The sequence below is a fragment of the Schistocerca cancellata genome, chromosome 10 (assembly GCF_023864275.1).
Source record: "Schistocerca cancellata isolate TAMUIC-IGC-003103 chromosome 10, iqSchCanc2.1, whole genome shotgun sequence".
Taxonomy (NCBI): domain Eukaryota; kingdom Metazoa; phylum Arthropoda; class Insecta; order Orthoptera; family Acrididae; genus Schistocerca; species Schistocerca cancellata.
The window spans coordinates 120,395,806-120,415,146 of record NC_064635.1 but is presented as its reverse complement, the minus strand read 5'-3'; the positions used below and the strand labels follow the sequence as shown (position 1 = coordinate 120,415,146).

The following is a 19,341-nucleotide window of genomic DNA, read 5'->3' as shown; positions in this document are numbered from 1 at the left end:
CTACATCAGACAATTATTTAACTTATATTGTAGGAAAAGATAGATTCCTACTTACTGTAAAGAAGACATGTCCAGTTGCAGGCACATTTAAAGATATTCACATGAAGACATTCACATGTAACCTTCATCCAAAGCCTTCATCAGTAAACACACACACACACACACACACACACACACACACACACACACACACACACACACACACAAAGCAAGCACACCTTACGCACACATGGCCACCAACTCAAGTATCTTGGGCTGGAGTCTTCTTTATGGTAAATAGCAATCCATCTTTTCCTATGTTGTTGGTATTCCTACGTGGAGTTTCCATTGTTCAATTTAACTTATATTCATATTTATATTAGGTGTTAAAATAGTTCTCTTTTTCAGAAACATCAAACATTTTTACTAAATACGAGGGCTGTTCAGAAAGTAACCTCCGGTTGATTTAAAAAAATACACCAAGTTAAATAAAAATATTTTAATATATACATCTTACAACTACATCTTTGCTCTATTTTTCTACATAGTCTCCATAGCGATTGAGGCACTTATTGTATCTCTTCACAAGCTTTGAAATTCCTTCTGCATAAAAATCACCCGCTTGTGCCTGGAGCCAGCCTGTGACCGCATCTTTGAGCTCTTCGTCGTCATCAAACCGCTGTGACCCGAGCCATTTCTTCAAATGCATGAAGAGGTGATAATCACTTGGCGCCAGGTCTGGGCTGTAAGGTGGATGGTTGATAACGTCCCACTTGAAGGACTCAAGAAGGGCCGTTGTTCTGCGAGCAGAGTGAGGATGGGCGTTATCGTGCAAAAAAGCGATACCGGAAGTCAGCATACCACGGCGTTTGTTCTGTATAGCCCGTCGTAACTTTTTTATTGTTTCACAGTACACATCTTGATTAATGGTCATACCACATTCCATGAATTCAACCAACAAAACCCCTTTGGCATCCCAAAACACCGTTGCCATCAGTTTTCTGGCAGAAAAATCTTGCGAGGCTTTTCTTGGTTTGGTAGGCGAATTTGAATGTGCCCACATCTTTGATTGTTCTTTTGTCTCAGGGTTCACGTACTTAATCCAGGTTTTGTCACCGGTCACCATTCTGTTTAACAATTGTTCTCCTTAGTCCTCATAACGTGACAGAAAGTCTAATGCAGAGGCCATTCTTTGAGTTTTGTGGTGGTCGGTAAGAATTTTGGGCACCCATCGTGCACAGAACTTACGGTAACCCAATCTTGCTGTCACTATCTCGTACAAGAGAGTCTTAGAAATCTGTGGAAAACCAGTAGACAACTCCGACATTGAGAAACGTCGATTTTCACGAACTTTTGCATCAACTGTCTGAACGAGTTCGTCAGTCACCAATGATGGTCTACCACTCCTCTCTTCATCATGAACGTTTTCTCATCCACTTTTAAATAAATGTACCCATTCATGGACAACTCCTTCACTCATAACTCTCGGTCCGTACACGGCACAAAGCTCATGATGAATATCTGCTGCAGAATATCCTTTGGCTGTAAAAAACCTTATGACAGCACGCACTTCACATTTGGCGGGGTTTTCTATTGCAGCACACATTTCAAACTGCCACAAAAACTAAACTAGCGCAGGTACGACGTTCACTCAACCACGGCTTGATGCCAACTGACCTGTTGAGTGCGTGAACGCACAGATGGCGTCGCTACTCTCCCCACAACCCGCACTGTGACCGATCGGAGGTTACTTTCTGAACCGCCCTCGTATTTCCTAATGCTTAATTTATATTAAGTGTTAAAATATTTCTTTTTTTGAAAACTGCACTTGCTATCACCAGTCCTCATTTTTTATCCTTTCTACTTCTGATATTTTCCATTACGAGGTGCATTCAAGTTCTAAGGCCTCCGATTTTTTTTCTAATTAACTACTCACCCGAAATCAATGAAACTGGCATTACTTCTCGACGTAATCGCCCTGCAGACGTACACATTTTTCACAACGCTGATGCCATGGTTCCATGGCAGCGGCGAAGGCTTCTTTAGGAGTCTGTTTTGACCACTGGAAAATCGCTGAGGCAATAGCAGCATGGCTGGTGAATGTGCGGCCATGGAGAGTGTCTTTCATTGTTGGAAAAAGCCAAAAGTCACTAGGAGCCAGGTCAGGTGAGTAGGGAGCATGAGGAATCACTTCAAAGTTGTTTTCACGAAGAAACTGTTGTGTAACATTAGCTCGATGTGCGGGTGTGTTGTCTTGGTGAAACAGCACACACGCAGCCCTTCCTGGACATTTTTGTTGCAGTGCAGGAAGGAATTTGTTCTTCAAAACATTTTCGTAGGATGCACCTGTTACCGTAGTGCCCTTTGGAACGGAATGGGTAAGGATTATGCCCTCGCTGTCCCAGAACATGGACACCATCATTTTTTCAGCACTGGCAGTTACCCGTAATTTTTTTGGTGGCGGTGAACCTGTGTGCTTCCATTGAGCTGACTGGCGCTTTGTTTGTGGATTGAAAAATGGCATCCACATCTCATCCATTGTCACAACCGACAAAAAGAAAGTCCCATTCATGCTGTCGTTGCGCGTCAACATTGCTTGGCAACATGCCACACGGGCAGCCATGTGGTCGTCTGTCAGCATTCGTGGCACCCACCTGGATGACACTTTTAGCATTTTCAGATCGTCATGCAGGATTGTGTGCACAGAACCCACAGAAATGCCCACTCTGGAGGCAATATGTTCAACAGTCATTCGACGATCCCCCAAAACAATTCTCTCCACTTTCTCGATCATGTCGTCAGACCAGCTTGTGCGAGCCCGAGGTTGTTTCGGTTTGTTGTTACACGATGTTCTGCCTTCATTAAACTGTCTCACCCACAAACGCACTTTCAACACATCCATAACTCCATCACCACATGTCTCCTTCAACTGTCGATGAATTTCAATTGGGCCAGCCGCGGTGGTCTCGCGGTTCTAGGCGCTCAGTCCGGAACCGCGGGACTGCTACGGTCGCAGGTTCGAATCCTGCCTCGGGCATGGATGTGTGTGATGTCCTTAGGTTAGTTAGTTTTAATTAGTTCTAAGTTCTAGGCGACTGATGACCTCAGAAGTTAAGTCGCATAGTGCTCAGAGCCATTTGAACCATTTGAATTTCAATTGGTTTCACACCACGCAAATTCAGAAAATGAATGATTGCACACTGTTCAAGTAAGGAAACCGTCGCCATTTTAAGTATTTAAAACAGTTCTCATTCTTGCCGCTGGCAGTAAAATTCCATCTGCCGTACGGTGCTGCCATCTCTGGGACGTATTGACAATGAACGCGGCCTCATTTTAAAACAATGCGCATGTTTCTATCTCTTTCTGGTCCGGAGAAAAAAAATCGGAGGCCTTAGAACTTGAATGCACCTCGTATTTTGGTACCGAAACAGAAAAAAATCCATCTACTACTTTCAGTGTGTGATTTCCTAATCTAATTTCCTCAGCATCGCCTGACTTAATACGACTACACTCCATTAGCCTTATTTCACTTTTGTTGATATTCATCTTATAACCTCATTTGAAGACACTATCTATTACTTTCAACTCATATTCCAAGTCCTTTGCCATCGCTGACAGAATTACAATCCTACTGGTAAACCACGGTGTTTTTTATTTCTTCTTTCTAAATTTTCATTCCCTTGCCAGATTTCACATTAAGTTTCTCTCTTGCTCATTGCACAAATTGATTGACATGGGGATTAGGCTACAATGCTGTATCGCTCCCTTCTAAACCCATACTTCCTTTCCATGCCCTCCAGCCTTTATGATCTAGTTTCTGTAACAGTTGTAGATAATGTTTTGTTCCTTGCATTTTATCCTTGCTATCTTCAGAATTTTAAAAAGTGTATTCTAGTTTAGATGGCCAAAAGCTTTCTTGAAATATACAAGTAGTACATATAGATTTGCCTTTTTTCAACCTATCTTCTAAGATTAGTCGTAGACTAGTATTGCCTTTCAGATTCCAAATTAATCTTGCGCAAGGTCAGTTTCCTCGTATTCTACCATTCTTGTGTAAGTAATATGTATTAGTTTTTTTACCACCATGGCCTGTTAAACTGGTGGTTTAGTAGTATCCACACATACCAGAACCTGCATTTTTTGGAACTGGTATTGTTATGTTCTTCTTGGAGTCTGAGGATATTCCATGTACTTCATGTTCATCCCATGTGGAATGGTTCTGTTGTGGTTGGTTCTCTCTTTATGGTATATCTTAAAAGTTGAACATCATGCAAGGAATTGGGTTGGTGAAATGTCACACTTAATCAGATCCTAAGCTAGATGAACGTGAGTTATAATGCAAACTAAAAGAAGTTGACCATAACAATGCCATGTCTTGATATGGCAGAAACATAAAGGTAAAGATGCAGTCTTTGTTAATACAGGTAGGCATGGGTCAGAGGAGGCAACAGCCACCATACTCAATAAGGTACCCATAAAACATGGCAAGGTTGCATGGCAGAACCAGTGGACTGCTACTGTCTGGTACCTGCGTATCAGTTCAGATTGTCATAACAATTTGTCATAGTTCTAGTTCTGCTTAATTATGATGATTTAGTAATCCATTTCACAACATGGGCAGTAGTGACAACATTGAAAACTACTGACCAATCATTTTAACTCCGATCTTAATTAAAATGCTAGTAAAAAGTGTTGCAATGAGATTAAAAAAGTGTTGTGAAGTAAAAGAAAGGTTACTAGAAACACAGCATGGTTTCAGAGAAAGGCCAGTCACCATTATGTGCCTTATGACAACTCACCCACACATTACTGTTGAAATTGAATGACAAAGAAAGGGTGACACATTTACCCCTAGTTATATCATACACATTTACAATTTCTCATGAGCTGCCATTTAGCTAACTGAAAACTTATGGTATTAGAGGAATCTCTTACAATCATGCTTACAAGCACAAATTGAACACAAAGAGGCTAGCTTATTAAGAAGTACGTCTCTGGTCCACCTATGGTAAAAATTGGTATGCCCCAGTGACCAGTTTTGGGATCCTTGTTGTTCATAATGTACCCTGCTTGACAAGAAAGGTGAAGCACCGAGAAGACGTGATTGGATAGTAAGTTTGTAGATGTACACACCATTGGCAAGTACATACATGATTTAGAGTTGTACTTCTTTATGATAGGAAGAAAACTAGAGAGCAGTAGTACAAGGGAAGATAATTTTATTACGAAAAAGACACAAATGAACTTACATCTTTTATGTATTGTTCTACATAGTCACCAACATTCTCAACACATTTCTCCCATTGTGGTAACAGTTTCAATATGCTCTGTTCGTAGGAGTCCATTTGGTTGGAGTTTAGCCATCTGCAGATATGATTTCACTTATGCATCTGTTGCAAAGTGTTGGCCAGACAGGAATTTCTTCATGGGACCAAACAGACATACGTCCAACGATGCAATGTCAAGACTCTAGGGTGGATGCTGGAACACCTCCCACCCAAATTTAACGTTTTTCTCATGAACAAGAATAGCAGCTTGGGGGGGCGAGCATTGCCGCGAAGAAATTTGACACCATCATCATTAATGTTGTGGCATTTGTCATGAAGGGCATGACACAACTTACCCAAAGTTTAAATGTACATAGCAGCTTTCACAGCGGTCTTGTGTTCAGTAAAATCCAACAATAACACAGCATGCATATCCGAGAGCACTGTCACAAGCACTTTCAGGCAGATTCAATCACTCTGAAGTTTTTTCATACTGGGGGATCAGCATGTTTCCATTTCATAGAGACTTGCTTGGTTTTGGGTGTGTAGTAGTACACCTGTACATGAAATGTATTTGTAGTTGTGAATATGGGCTACCGTCAGCTGTCTGATGGAATGATGACATTGAAAATATGTGCAGGACTGGGACTTGAATCTGGATTTCCCACTTACTGCAAGCTGTCACCTTCCCATTTGGCTACCCAAGCATGAAGTTTGGCTCTGCCCAGAGCCATACTTCCGGATGTCATCAACCATGTGTCTACAACCTGTACTCGTACATCTGTTATGAATATTCCCCCACAGGGGAGACATTTTATTTGAAAGTCACTTGCCCGGTATCGGTGAATAAATGTAATATTGCGGTGTCTTTGTTATTCTGAATTACAATGCAGTGTTCCTTTGGACATGCATGGGGCAAGTGAGCATATTTTTTGCAATGATTCAAGGAAGCTATTTTTATTGTACTAGAATTGTGACTATTTTTAATTTTTGATAATTTAATTTTTCTGATTTTTACCAAAAAACTGTGGTGGTAAATAAGCTTCCCAATACCATTTTATGAGCTGTTGTACATTGCCATTACACAGTCTTCAAAAGTCCCTTGATGACACTAAATATCTGTTGAAGCCCACTTGCCATGCCCCAGATTTGAAAATTCAGTATTTGTGTTTGTTCGTACTATTATCTCCATAAGCAGAAATGAAGCAAAGTGTTCCAACTTCACAAACGACAGCAGTTGTGATCTCAGAGCAAATTGAAACTGATTGTTGTACCAGTTTTTGTACAACTAATACAGCATATTCCCACAAGATGCCAGACATATCTAGAGGTGATAAGACCTGTTCCAATGAGTGTAGTAAAACAATTATGTTGGTGGTAAATACACTTCCCACACTCCACAAACAGAAATTTTTTTTTTTAAAAGTATACTCAGGGCCGTTTTAAGGCCCAAGCAAGACAAGCTGCCAACTGGGGTGGCATGCTGAAAGGGGCACCAGAGCAGCAACAACATTAAGATTTCTACATAAGACATGTCAAAATTAGTAGGGGCCACTTGTGGCACCAAGCTGAGGGTGGCACCCAAGTGCAAGATGTTTATATAGTGCATATCACAATTAGTAGTGAAAATTGACGCTGCTAGTTTCCGCTGGAAGAAGGGGAAAGGGGTGCTTGAGGAACACCAAATGATAAGTTGCTTATGTGGATAAGTGTTCCCAATTTGAAGAATTACTTTGGTAGTATGCATACTTCCCACTGGCCTTTAAAACAACGTTATTTGGTACATGTAAATTTCTCATGCTCACTAAAAGGCACAAGAGAGAGTTCACAACAATTAAAAGCTTTATTTCACAAGCAGAAACTACAGTGACTGAAGTGTACAGAGATGGTAAGGTGGATTTCTGCGAATGCAGCAAATAAATACAGTTGATGGTAAGTATACTTCTCACTGCCCCTGAAAAGGTAACTTTGTAGGTTAATACCCTACATGTCCCCACAGTCGTCAGTTAACCTAAGAGAGGGAAATTGTGTGGACCATCTGTCTGTGAACTGTCTACAGTTTGTTTCATGTCTTATATTTTAACTGTTTGTGTATTAAATTAACTGAGGCACAGATTGGGGATCAGACCAGAAATTGCCTACATGAATGGAAAACCACCTGAAAACCACACACTGGCTGACCAGTGTACCAAATTAAAGGTTGCACTATAACATAACCATTAGACATGACACTACAGTTAAACTTCAGATACTGAGCCTTGGGCAAACTCATTGCTTGAAACTACAATGAATACAGCCAGCTTGATGTAAGTGACAGATAAGTGTATATTATTTAGTACATCGCATTTATTTGGACTCATTGTTCTTTGCATGTGCTGCACCCCTGCTGACACATAATGAGTCTCCTATTGTTATTTAAGACAACTCTTTAACTTGCCATTTCATGCTTAAACTTAATATTTTCATGTGTTTGTTGAAGTTAGTTTTCTTTCTTTCAGTACAAGAAAGGAGAGAAAGGCACTAGAGTCTATGCCCAGACACTTTGTGTCCCATGCTCCAAGTAAGTACAAGTTTATTCCAACGGCTGCTAAGGAACTAGTCTTCATGTATATCAGTACTGTTAGATAAGCAATAATTTATGTACTCAAAATTATGCATTGCAATAGCAATTAATTAATCAGTGTACTGCTGAACTGTTCCCGTATTTAACATACTCTTTAAAAGCTTTCATTACCAATGAAGTAGACTGAGAAATTATTTCCTTTTCTATAAAAATAAGATGGTAAAATAATTGGTTGCTTGAAATTTTTTAGTTTCTCAATTGAAGTATGTTAATATTTTAAGTTCTTTTAGAAATAAGATAATATCAAATTATTTTGCTTATTGGGAAATGTAGGTTAATATTTTTAAGTTCTTTTAGAAATCAGATAATATCAAATTAGTTTGCTTATTGGGAAATTACACAGCTTTTATTGTTCTTTCTCCAGATAGGTAAAATGGGCAAGATTTGCTGGACTTTCTGTACAATGCTGACTGTGAAGCTTTCTTATTCTAATATAAAATTTGCTGTCAGGTATTGCTATTATAGCTATTTCTGGAACAGCTGAATTTTTTATGAAAGAATGACATTTTGCTGTCAGAGAATGTGATTGATTAAATTGTTAACACATTATTTTCATTTGACACAATCCCAAAAAGCTTCTAAATGTTTATTGATGTTGTCTATGCTGGCTATCATAACTGAAAGAGAAGAAGAGAAAGAAAGAAAGAAAAAATACATTATATTTCACCATTTGTTCTATCCATTATGACAATGTATTACATGACTTTGTGATTACCATTTACTGCTTTTATTGTACAGGTATAAAAAACTTATTATTTATGTATTCTTCTATACATAGGATTGACAGAAATATTGTAGGTTACTTTTTCTTTCATTCTTTCTCTTTTGGTTTTACTATGGTCAGGGTAGGATGATACCAGTTAACATTTTGAGATGTTTTGAGGTTGTGTCGAATGAAAATAAAATGTTAATATATAAAAATCAAACCAAATCCCTACTTTTTGTAGTGCCACTGTTAGTGCAGCCTCCATTCTCTGCTTGTCTTAATTGTCTTATTCATTCTACCTTCATCTCCTTCATAAATATTTAGCAGGTTGCCATACAGAACAGTTCTGCATGAGCAGACATTTTTAGCTGTACTTCTTTGTCAGTCCACTTCGAACTGCACTGCAGTTCTCCATATCTAGATGTTAAGGGTCCCAGCTGACCTGGTCTTCTTTCCAACTTTTTAGAGGTTCCTATCTCTGTCTAGGTTCTCTTCCTGCTTACTGACTGTTCATGATTTTAAACCATAAGCTAAGGAACAGCAAAATTATTTTGTCATTGAAGGGAAAAGAGCTGTCTCTCTCTGTCCCTTTCTCATTCAAAAGATCCTTCTGTAGTAATGAATAGCTATATTTATTAGATCCCACTACAGTCAGGTCTATGAATGCCTGGGTAGCTAGTCAGATGTTGTGTGCAATGGTCCCTGTTTTAATATGAAAACATCTGAGAGTGTGTTTTTAATAAGAGTTATCATTAGAGCTGATACTGTCAGCTGAAAATTTTGTTATGATAAATGTTGTGTTTAATTAAAAACAAGGGGGAAGTCTGCTAAAATGCATAAATTACTGTTTATTGAGTTATCTAAAGTGTAAGGAAACAGCAGGAGACATAGCAGAGAACTTCAAATTTTCAAGAAAGAAAGAAGATTGCAAAAATTTAAAAATTCAGTTTAGTTATCTGTTCACAAGGCAACAATTTGATCATAGTATGTAAAGAGGAGTCAGAGTTTCCATGACAGCCATCTGCATATGAACCATGAAAATTTTCACTTGGAGGTGGGCATTCATGTGCCTTTCAGAATTTATGGCTTACCCATGCAGGATTTGTTTTCATCTGTGAGACATTGATTTATGTAGTCCTGTCTCATTGTTTGTCATACTGTACTATGTCAAGAACCTCATTTTTTTTAGGAAAAGCTTCAGATCTTAAAATTTTCCACTTCTTTCAATTGTTACCAAAAGGAAGAGTAAGGTTTACAACTTTCAGAACCAGAATTTGCTTTTCCCTCCAAAATGAAGGAAATGATTGAAGGAATAGAGTCATTAGAATAAGGTAAGATAGCAGTTAACAGTGAAATGATAACAACAGTCAATGTTTGGAAACCCCTACAAGCTAGGAACAGCAGATAGGACAATTTTTGAGTTAAAGCAGGGAAGTACAAATGAAACCAGAGGCATAGCTAAAACCAAATTGGTTCAGCATAGGAGAAAATTAAAATAAAACACAAATGATGAAGAAGAAAGAGCAATAAAATAAAGACTTAAAGAAAGGAAAATAAATTTTGTGCATCTGCTCCTTCAAGAACATGTGTTTTATTGAACACCAACTAAGTACGAGGGTTGACTTAAAAGTATGCCTCCACCTTCATAACTCTTCAACAGTTGGCAACATTGGTATGTGGCAGGTACTGGCTTTTTCTGTAGCCTCTTCTCTACAGCTCCAGTTGGTGGGAAGCCTTATCATTCAATGGTTGTGTTGTTACAGTGTAAAGTATGGACCCTATTGAATTCTTGACAGCAGGAGGTGTCACCCCAAATGAGATTCATCAAAGAATGAAAGCAGTTTATGGTGACTGTGTTGATGTGAGCACTGTGCATCATTGGGCGAGTAAGTTTAAAGATATTGAGGCCGGGACATCTGACCTGCATGGTAAACAAAGAGTTGGACATCCTGTGACAGCAACCACTGAGTTTCACAAGCAAAATGTTGACAGATTGATTCAGGATGATTGTCGTATCACTCAGAGAGAAACTGCAAGCACAATAGGCATCTCACAAGAACGTGTAGGTCACATTATTGCTTCAGAGACCGAATCTCACCACCACACGGCATCCTCCATACAGTTCAGATTTAACACTGTCTGACTTCTATCTGTTCCTGATAATGACAGATGATCTGCGGTGACATCATTATGCTTCTGATGAAGATGTTGAGAGAACTGTGAGGCTGTGGCTGTGGAAACAGTGTCAACTTCTTCTGTGACAGCTTCAGAAAACTTGTTCATTATTGGCAGAAATGTATACAATCGGCTGGTGGAAAAGTGAATATTGATAATTAAAGATCACATTCTAAGGATTATTTCTGCATTGGATTTGTTAAAATATTGTCATCCAAACCAAATTAATGAAGGTCGAGGCATTACTTTTCATTCAACCCTCATATTAAGAGATCACAGAAAAAAATACATCCTGATTGTGCTGGAAGCAAACAGAAACAAAAACTTCTAGAGATGGATACCTCTTGGTGATAAAAGTACCCTGGAGATTTGTTGAATAAGTCAGACATTAGTCCTGGAGAATACTGTAACTTAATCAGACTGGAAAGTACGCTATCTCTCAGTGCACTCATGGTAGCTCACTTGCAGTGGAACAGAATATGGAGACTGCAGTGCATCGCATTATGAAAATAGACAGGACCATGTGTGAGCCAAACATTGATGACCAGGAATAGTAGAAACCAAATAAATCCACATTGGCAAGCTGAGACAAGGGAGACTGGGATGGTCTGTGACAATCCTTATATCTGCCATTGTGGTTTAACCGAGTGACCTGGTGGCACCAGTGGATGTATCACTCCTCACTGCACTGAGCGACCTCATTGGAAGTACAAATAATTACATCAATCAATTTGTCAATACGTCCGGTGGAATTACAAGGTAAATAAATGTGAACAAGTTGTAATATGATAGCAGGAATGTGGGAGTAGGGGGCAAGGATAAGAATAGGATTGTTTATTTTTTATTTATTTATTTATTTTATTATCCATCTTTAGGCATTAAAAATGCAATTGATGTTGTCATTTGTGTACATATACAGTTTACATAACAAACAGAAATGGTGTAATATATTGTAGATCATTATTGTCTAATAAGATACAAAAATTTGTCCTTGATGCTGCACAAGGTATTTGCATTATATTGACATGTATAAGTTTAATCTAAGTGAAACTAATCTAAGTAAAACTATATTAGTACCAGTACTTAAGATCATCTTTAGTGCACATTATAAACTCTTCTATTGTATAAAAAGCTTTTTCTCTAAGCCATTTCTTTGTGACACTTTTAAACACATTCAGTGACACATTATGTTCCTCTATTGGCAACATGTTAAATAGTTTTACTCCCATGTACCTGTAACTATCTTGAGTTTTCTTTAGTCTAACAACTGGGATGTCAGTTTGCTGTTTTGTAAGTGTGTCATGGTAATGGATAGATTGTCGTAATTTGTGACTGTGTTGGTTTTCTTTTGTGTGTGTCAGACAACTTAGTATAAAGAGGGCTGCAACTGTTAGTATTTTTAGATTTTTGAAATATGGTCTACAAGACTCGTTATTTCTGACTCCATGGATGCATCTGACTGCCTTCTTTTGCCAAATGAAAACTTGTTTTGCTCCGGGCGAGTTTCCCCACAAAAAAGTGGCATATGTTAAATGGGTGTGGAAAAAGGCATAGTATGCATTGAGTAATAACTTACCACTAACACATGACCTTAGTTTACCTAACAAATATGTCACACGTGCTAACTTAGTACAAATATAATCGATATGACTCTTCCACATTAATTTTGAGTCAAGATGGATCCCAAGTAGTTTAACTGAGACACAATCAATCTTATCACTCTTAACACACAAGCTAAAGAGAATATTTACAGTTTTATCATGATTTATATGCAAGTCATTGAGTTGGAACCACTTGATGGCTGCTCTGAGGTGAGCCTCACTTTCCTTGTTTAATTTTCCTAAATCTTTCCCTGCTGTAACAAAAGTTGTATCATCTGCATAGAGTGTGGATTTACATAACATGGTGCTGGGCAAGTCATTTACATATATTATAGAAAGTAAAGGTCCAAACACAGAGCCTTGTGGTACACCCTGCATGATATCCAAGACATTTGAGCTCATATTGTTAAAATGCACAATTTGTTTTCTGTCACTCAGATAGTATCTGATCAGAGATAGTTCTGAGCCTCTAATACCATAGCAGTGCAGTTTTTCTAGTAATATCCTGTGACTGACAGAGTCAAATGCCTTGCTGAGGTCCACAAGAGTGGCATTAACTGATAATCCTGATTCGAATGATGACAATATATATGAAACAACATCTTCAACTGCTTTTGCCATTGACAGGCCGGGCCTGAAGCCATACCGAGAGTCACTAAGAATATTATTCACAGACAGATGTTGACTGATTTGGAGCTGTATGCAATATTCCACTACTTTTGATATGATGGGTACAAGGGAGATTGGACGGTAATTATTAGGGCAAGACTTGTCAACTTTCTTGTGCAGTGGAGTAATGACTGCAATTTTTAAGGATGAAGGGGAACAGTCACTAACAAACATCCGGTTCATAAGAGAACAGAGTGGATGTGCTATGACATCTGCTATTTTTTTTATTATTACAAAATTGGAGAGACAATAAATGTCTTCTGATTTTGAGTAACTTAATTTTGCTATTGCAGTTTTAATATCTGTTAAAATTTCTGTTATGGACTTGTAGGACTGTAGTGGTCTCTGGATAGGGTGTGTTGAAAAAAAAAAATGAACAGAAGCTTACAATGTGTTGTTTTGCTGTTTTTCCTCAGGCTGTGGCACAAGGGGCGTTACTGCCAGCTGTGCTGCCGGTGCTTCAACAACCGCCCGGAGGAAGAGCCGGGGCTCATCTGCTGCTCCGTCTGCCAGAAGTGGATGCACGCTGGTACGTCTCTGCTCCTTCTTCTGTGCGTTGCCTTTCTATAAATGCAGATGCGGCTCTACCGTGGGGTGCACGACACCTGGGCAACAGCTGAAGCCTGTGTGCACAGTCCATCACAAAGCTAATTATTAATTTGTACTCAGAGCTGCTATACTATTTGTTTTATGAAAACCATTCAATAAATAAAACCCCACATTTTTTTCTCAGAACACATTTATTCTTAAGAGTTAGAGGTCAACATTTCTCTCACACATACTGTTTTTCTACATAGTCTCTTTCTAGCATTTGTAGACTTAGAGAAAGCTTTTGACAATGTTGACTGGAATACTCACTTTCAAATTCTGAAGGTGGCAGGGGTACAATACAGGGAGCGAAAGGCTATTTACAATTTGTACAGAAACCAGATGGCAGTTATAAGAGTCTAGGGGCATGAAAGGGAAGCAGTGGTTGGGAAGGGAGTGAGACAGGGTTGTGGCCCCTCCCTGATGTTATTCAGTCTGTATATTGAGCAAGCAGTGAAGGAAACAAAAGAAAAATTCAGAGTAGGTATTTTTATACCATGGAGAAGAAATAAAAACTTTGAGGTTCGCCGATGACACTGTCAGAGACAGCAAAGGACTTGGAAGAGCAGTTGAACGGCATGGACAGTGTCATGAAAGGAGGGTATAAGATGAACATTAACAAAAGCAAAACGAGGATGATGGAATGTAGTCGAATTAAGTCGGGTGATGCTGAGGGAATTAGATTAGGAAATGAGACACTTAAAGTAGTAAAGGAGTTTTGCTATTTGGGGAGCAAAATAACTGATGATGGTCGAAGTAGAGAGGGTATAAAATGTAGACTGGCAATGGCAAGGAGAGCGTTTCTGAAGAAGAGAAATTTGTTAACATTGAGTATAGATTTAAGTGTCAGGAAGTCGTTTCTGAAAGTATTTGTATGGAGCGTAGCCATGAATGGAAGTGAAACATGGACAATAACTAGTTTGGACAAGAAGAGAATAGAAGCTTTCCAAATGTGGTGCTACAGAAGAATGCTGAAGATTAGATGGGTAGATCATATAACTAATGAGGAGGTATTGAATAGGATTGGGGAGAAGAGAAGTTTGTGGCACAACTTGACTAGAAGACGCGATCAGTTGGTAGGACATGTTCTGAGGCATCGAGGGATCACCAATTTAGTATTGGAGGACAGTGTGGAGGGTAAAAATCGTAGAGGGAGACCAAGAGATGAATACACTAAAGAGATTCAGAAGGATGTAGGTTGCAGTAGGTACTGGGAGATGAAGAAGCTTGCACAGGATAGAGTAGCATGGAGAGCTACATCAAACCAGTCTCAGGACTGAAGACCACAACAACAACAGTCTCCACCATGGACTTATGCCAGCACTGTGCAAGAGGATGTATTAATTGGCAAAAGCTCTTATCCTGTGAATGTAGCCATGTTTTAACTGCACAAATTACCTCTCATCTTCTTCAAAGTGTGTCCTATGAAGAGAATCCGTAATTAGATCAAACACGTCAAAGTTCGAGGACAGCAGGTCTGGGCTACAGTGTGGATGTCCAGTATTGTCCAAACCTATATGGTTGTATGTTCCCAGGTTCTGACATTTGTGTGTGGGTGTACATTGTGTGTTGAAGAAAGATTTCTTTTGAATTTTTGTAGGACCAAACACATGAGAATCAGTTTATGAGTTTGTTCAGAGTCTTTACATATGCCTTTTGTCAACACATCCACAGGATTGGTGCCACAACTATCCAAAATGGATGATTTATTCAAGAAAAAGAGCCTCACAAATTGAGCACATCAGTAATGCATTTGTACAACATTGCTCCTTATTTCATGCAGCTATTCAGGTTGGCATTGATTGACAGAGTTGTTGCATATCCCGAGGGATATCATACCACATTCTGTCCAGTTGCCATGTTAGGCTGTCAAACTCTCAAGTTTTTTGAAGAGCCCTGATCATAATGTTCGTAATGTCTCAACTGGGGAGAGATCCAGCAACTTTGCCAAACAAGGTAGAGTTTGACAAGCACGAAGACTAGCAGTAGAAAATATCGCCATGTGAGGGTGGGTGTTACCTTGCTGAAATGTAAGCCCAGGATGGCTGGCCATGAAGTGCAACAAAATTGGGCCTGCTGAGGAAACAAATGGCATCCCAGACCATCACTCCTGCTTCTTGGATGGTATGGTGGGTGACAGTGGGGTTGGTATCCCACTGTTGTCCAGAGCATCTCCAGAAAAATGTTTGCTGGTCATTGTGGCTCTATTAAACATTCAAACAGACATAGACTATATTTTTTTAAATGAGAGTGTATAGGGTTTATGTTAGAACTGATTGCAAAATTGAAAATGCTCTGCTGTAATATGGTTTTGTTTCCTTTGTCGGAGGCTGTTTTAACTGCATTAGACAAATTGTTTCTCCCATATATTCTTTCTCATTATATTTTATTTTTAATAATATAAGGAAAAGATAGAATGCTACTCCCCATAAAGATGACACATTGAGTTGCAGACAGGCACAACAAAAAGACAGTTACATTTAGCTTTTAGCCAAAGCCTTCGTAAAACAAGGAAACACACACATACATTCACACAAACAAACACACAGTCAGAATGAACCTGCCACTTAGAATGGACTCAGCAATATGAAGAAGATGGGGAAGGGGTAGCAGGGTATGAGTGCGAGGGAGAGAAGAGTGCTGTCTGGTGGAGCATGCAGGGACTAGATGGATGATGCATGGCAAGACTGCCACCAGGTGCAGCATCGAGAAGTAGGTAGGTGAGGAGGGAGGAGGAGTGGAGCAGGGATGGCAGAAGAAAAGTGGATGTGCTGGCAGGGGCTGGCAGATAGTAAGGGTGAGGGGACAAGAATAGGATCACACAGGGGGTGGTAACTGCTGGGTGAAGGATGTGAGGCAGTAGGTTATGGCAGGTTGAGGCTGGGATTATGCTGGGAGTGGAGAACTTGTTGTAAGGATAACTCCTCTCTGTTCAGTTAAGCTGGTGGCAGAGGAAAGGATCCATATGGCCAGGGTGTGATGGAGCCATTGAAATCAAGAAGGTTATGTTTAGCTCCATGTTGTGGCACTGGGTAATCGACCACAGTGTGATGGTGGCCGTTCGCCCTAGTCGATAGCTGGTCGGTAGTCGTACCAATCTAAAATGCTGCGTAATGTTGGTATCTAACCCTGGAGTTTCCACTGTTACATATTTTAAGCATTTTTAAATATTTTCACAGAAAACAAGGAAGACTGGACGTCTGGCTTATTAGCTAATGATTGGGATACTATTATAGAATCTGAATTTGCAGTAACAGTAAACAAGGCTCAAGGTCAGAGAGAAGGAGAGGGAGGAGGAGGAGGAGGAGGAGGAAGAGGAGGGGGATGGGAGGGAAAGGATGTACAGAGTGGGAAAGAGGAGATGGACAGAGTGAAGGAGCAGGAGGAGATGGACAGAGGTGGGTGGCCTGAAGGGGGGGGGGGGGGGGGGAGAAGGTGGACAGAGAAAGGGAGGGAGGAGGTGTTGGACAGAGAGAGGGGAAAGGAAGAGGAGATGGACAAGGAGAGGTGGAGGAGAACATTAGGATGTGTATGCATTTCCCATACATATTAGAAACGTGTGCTTTCTCTTTTCTTTCTTTTCCATTTAACCCAACTGAGCCACAGCAATGTGTAACCAGACGCAGCTAGTACAAGGATAAAATTTAAATGTTTGTACATTTGCTAGACAGTTCGCCCCTGTAGTCAAGTGGTCAGCGAGGCTGACAACTGTACGGGAGACCCAGGTTCGATTTCTGGCACTGCCAGAGATTTTTTTCTGGGTGGGAATACTGGAACAAGGAGCACCCACCCTACTGAGGCCAACTGAGAAGCTACTTTGACTTAGCAGTACTGATGATGAGGTCAAGAAACCTGACAACTGCCAGGAGGCAGTGTGCTAACCACCTGCCCCTGCATACTGCGTCCGATGACACCTTCGGCTGAAGGTGACACGGCAGTCAGTCAGGACCGATTAGCCTGAAGAGTGTTGCCAGGCACGTACGACTTGAAGCTCTGGAAATGCTGTTTTCATACTAAAGTATTCACATTGTTTTGTCTCACCACGGTAGTTGACTTGCTACATATTGGAATGTCGCACACTGTCACCTTTTCTACTATGCCAGTCACTTGCAACTGATGATATTCCTACTACTGAATACAGTTTTTCATTAATCACTCAATTTTTTTGTATTTCATCTAATTAAAAACTAAGGAGACCAGCAATCAATTTACATCCTCCTTATCTATTTCCTCCCAGTAATTTCTCTCCTTCTAAAATACTTGGTGCTTGGTTTTGAAAGCTGATTCTGCTTCCAACATTTGAACAATTGTACTGAATTTTGCAGTTTCCATGAAAGCTTCCATTCCAATTAAATTCATGGTTCAATGTATCATCTTTTGCTCCAGTAGTGTAAATACAATAAGATTTTAGTGAAGAAAAAGAAATAAAATAAAATAAAATGTTCCCCCTAAAACTTTGTATTACCGAGATTACAGAAAACTGTGATAATGATTTGTGAGATCAGGAAAAAATCTTTGAGATCAGGAAAAAATCTTACGGGATGCCACAATTTTTAATATCTCTTGTAGCATTGTTGCTCTGGAACTGAAGTCATATTATCCATTGAGGTAAGTGAGAAAGCGTAGAACTAGATCGGAAATCAGTGCATTAACAAGGCTAACAAGGCCAGTTTCTGGATACTAGTCTCAAGAGAAAAATGTAAGAAATGCTTGGAACTTGGCAGACTGTGAATACCAGATAACCAGCAGCCACACATGACTTTAACCCAATAGGATAATGTAATAGTTATGAAAGACCATGTCAAAGCATTTTTGAAGTATAGGCCTTAATGTGTCTGTGGAATATTTATTAGAGTTACCTGACACTGTCACTAGGAGAGTGACCTCTTGTTATGAAAAATATGATCTTCTTGACAGAGGAGTTTTATTTGCCTGGATTGCAGTAACAACTGCCTACCCCAAATATTGTGCCACTCTGTATAATGCACTACCATCTACTCATGAACATATAGGAGCTCAACCGAAATGTAGGCAAAAGCAGTTATGGAAAATCCAACTTTAAAATTATAATAAACCATATCAGAGATGCACATACCTCGCTGGAACAGACACACCACTGTAGAATCATACGATAAGTAATTAATACATAACTGTGATAAATACTCATAAAGGTTGCTGATAAAATACATTTGGTACATAAGGCATTACTTGGTCTGTCTGTGTTGACAGCTGATGGCACACTACCAAGCAATAGCCAAACGGACCGTATCATATTATGGAACACCACCAGAGAGCAGCAGTCTCCTACATGATAACTTAGAAACATAATATGTACCTGTTTTCTGTGTTTGTACAATACATACAATGATAACAATAATCCTCAATTTGTTATACAAAATTTTAAAATTAGTTCAATACAGTTTATTACTATGAAATACAATGTGGCAGTGCCAATCAGCTGCAACAGATGAAACATTTACAAGCAGACAGTCTGATCACTCAAAATTTGTCAGAATATCATAAAAAATTTCACAAGGTTCCATGATTAAAACCAAGAAATGAAGTGGACTAAACAGGTGACAACAAGGGGCTTTTTGGGAGATGGTTCATTTCTCTTCTCGACAGAACACTGTTTTACATTTATGCAAATATTTACAGTGTTTGTACCTACATTAATAGCATAACAGTAAATTACAGACAGAGTTCACACTTTGTGATGGGTATGCTCTATAC

At 39.5% G+C, this 19,341-nt stretch overlaps 1 protein-coding gene across 1 annotated transcript in view; it reads left to right on the top strand.

Moving 5' to 3' along the window:
* The window catches only part of LOC126106180 (titin), a 218,406-nt gene that overhangs the window by 184,095 nt on the left and 14,970 nt on the right, over positions 1-19,341 (top strand). The window contains exons 15-16 of the mRNA XM_049912417.1: positions 7,745-7,806; positions 13,437-13,549. Of these exons, the coding sequence (XP_049768374.1) occupies positions 7,745-7,806; positions 13,437-13,549 (175 nt within the window). The remainder of the gene's footprint in view (positions 1-7,744; positions 7,807-13,436; positions 13,550-19,341) is intronic.